Genomic DNA, 1,936 nt, shown 5'->3' on the forward strand with positions numbered 1-1,936 from the left:
TTCAGTTTATACTGTTAGGTGCTTCCATTCCTACTGATGTTCCCGCTTAAAGGAGCTTGGTGTTTGCGGAGTCACACAATGACCCTATGAGACTCTGGTTCCAAGATCTCTATATTATGTGAGTTCTCCTTTGTCAGTATGCAGCTGATACCTTCATAAATTTTTAAATGTTAAAATTCAAAAGTTTTAGAATTAACATCAAGGGTAGCACAATTGGCTGGGGACCGTGCCTCACAAGGAGAGGTCGCTAGAAGATTGAATCTCCCCTTCCCTCTTCCCTTGGGGCCTAAACGTACTCATCAACTTTACTAGGCTTAATGTTTATTTATCTATTTATTTATTTTAATGTGTGTATATATATATATATATATATAATTTTTCTTTTAATCAACTGTGAAACTTTCTGGCTGGTATGAGCATTAGATACTTCTGTACTCTTTAATGCCTTCATTAAAAGGGCAAAAGAGGCTGATTCAGTTTTGTACTCCTGTATACTTGAGGAGATTCATCATAATTCTTGTTTAACTAACTATATTTTGTTTAAATGTGAACGTAAAATCTGCATGGAAGAGAAATAACTTGGTTTCTCATGTCTGTGCTGCTTCTGGAAGAATCTAAAGCTGTATGAAAATAATCTTAAGACGGTTTAGCGAATATTTAAGAGCCATTCGTTCTCTAATTTAATGGCATATCCACTCCCCTAGTAAACAACATTTGGTGGATGAGGTCACCAATATAATCCAGCCTGATTCTTAATATTCTTTTCAAGTACTAAATATTAACGGGAAAAATATTTTCTCTTTCAATGAAAGAAGATCCTGTTCAATAAAGCATTTTTCCACTTAAATAAATAGGTTTTCTTCTGACATTTTGCCTTAGGGGTTTAGCGCATAGTCAACAAACTTAATTTGTTCACCTTGAACATATGATCTGGTAACTATTGTGGTGGGATGCCGATCATTTATATTTTTCTCGGCATAAATCTCTCTTTGATGTGTTTGATAATCATTTATGTTTTCCTCGGCATAAATCTCTCTCTTTGATGTGTTTGATAATCATTTATGTTTTCCTAGGCACATCTGTAAACTTCCATCCTAGGCTTTCATCCTAATTTGAGGGTGTTTATGAAGTTCCTCTATATAATTTACAATCTTATTTATTAAAATTGTTGCAGGCTCATGGTATTGACCATCTGGTGATACCAACAAGAGACTACTGCTTTGCCCCATCACTTAATGATATATGCCATGCTGTAAACTTCATACATGGTAAGCATTCTTTGCACCATCCTTTTCCTGCTTTGGATTATGTAGAACAATATCAGCTTTTTTATCATTTGATGAAATTTGTCTCCAAATGTCAGGGATGTGGTTATTTAATTCTCAATATATAATAAATCAATAAAACTTAAATTTCCTTCAAGGAGATGTTTCCTATGAATATCTGAGCTTTTTCATGTCATTATCTTGCAGAAAATGCGTCTTGTGGAAGAACTACATATGTTCACTGCAAAGCCGGACGGGGACGCAGCACTACTGTTGTAATATGCTACCTGGTCAGTTCCCTGCCAAAGAAAAATTCTTTTAGCTAATCTATTGAAACTTTTCCTCATATCCTGAGGTTCAATTTTATTTTATAGGTGCAACACAAACAGATGACACCTGATGCTGCATATGACTATGTGAGATCAATCCGGCCAAGGGTGCTTTTAGCTTCCTCCCAGTGGCAGGTATTTATTAAACTTTTGGTGAAGGTTTTGCATCTGATGTCTGGGTCATTATCTGAGAATTGACTTTTGAAACTCGGGAATTCTTGTTTTTCTTTGTTTAGAAGAAGACGGCTAAATTTCCATTTTACTATGTGTTTGACCATGCATGGGAACTGAACCATGTTATTGTTAAGCTTCATTTAGGTTAATCATTTAAGGAATGCTTTC

The 1,936-nt window shown here is 35.1% G+C and overlaps 1 protein-coding gene across 1 annotated transcript; it reads left to right on the forward strand.

Moving 5' to 3' along the window:
• Positions 1 to 85: 85 nt before the first annotated feature.
• Positions 86 to 1,856, forward strand: LOC136071455 (phosphatidylglycerophosphate phosphatase PTPMT1-like; the record flags this gene model as incomplete). The annotated part of the gene is made up of 4 exons (XM_065782775.1): positions 86 to 118; positions 1,175 to 1,268; positions 1,473 to 1,555; positions 1,640 to 1,856. Coding segments are annotated over 4 exons (363 nt in total), but the record flags the coding sequence as incomplete, so codon positions are not given.
• Positions 1,857 to 1,936: the final 80 nt, after the last annotated feature.

Source organism: Quercus suber, unplaced genomic scaffold (genome assembly GCF_002906115.3).
Source record: "Quercus suber isolate HL8 unplaced genomic scaffold, Cork oak 2.0 scaffold_315, whole genome shotgun sequence".
NCBI classification, from domain to species: domain Eukaryota; kingdom Viridiplantae; phylum Streptophyta; class Magnoliopsida; order Fagales; family Fagaceae; genus Quercus; species Quercus suber.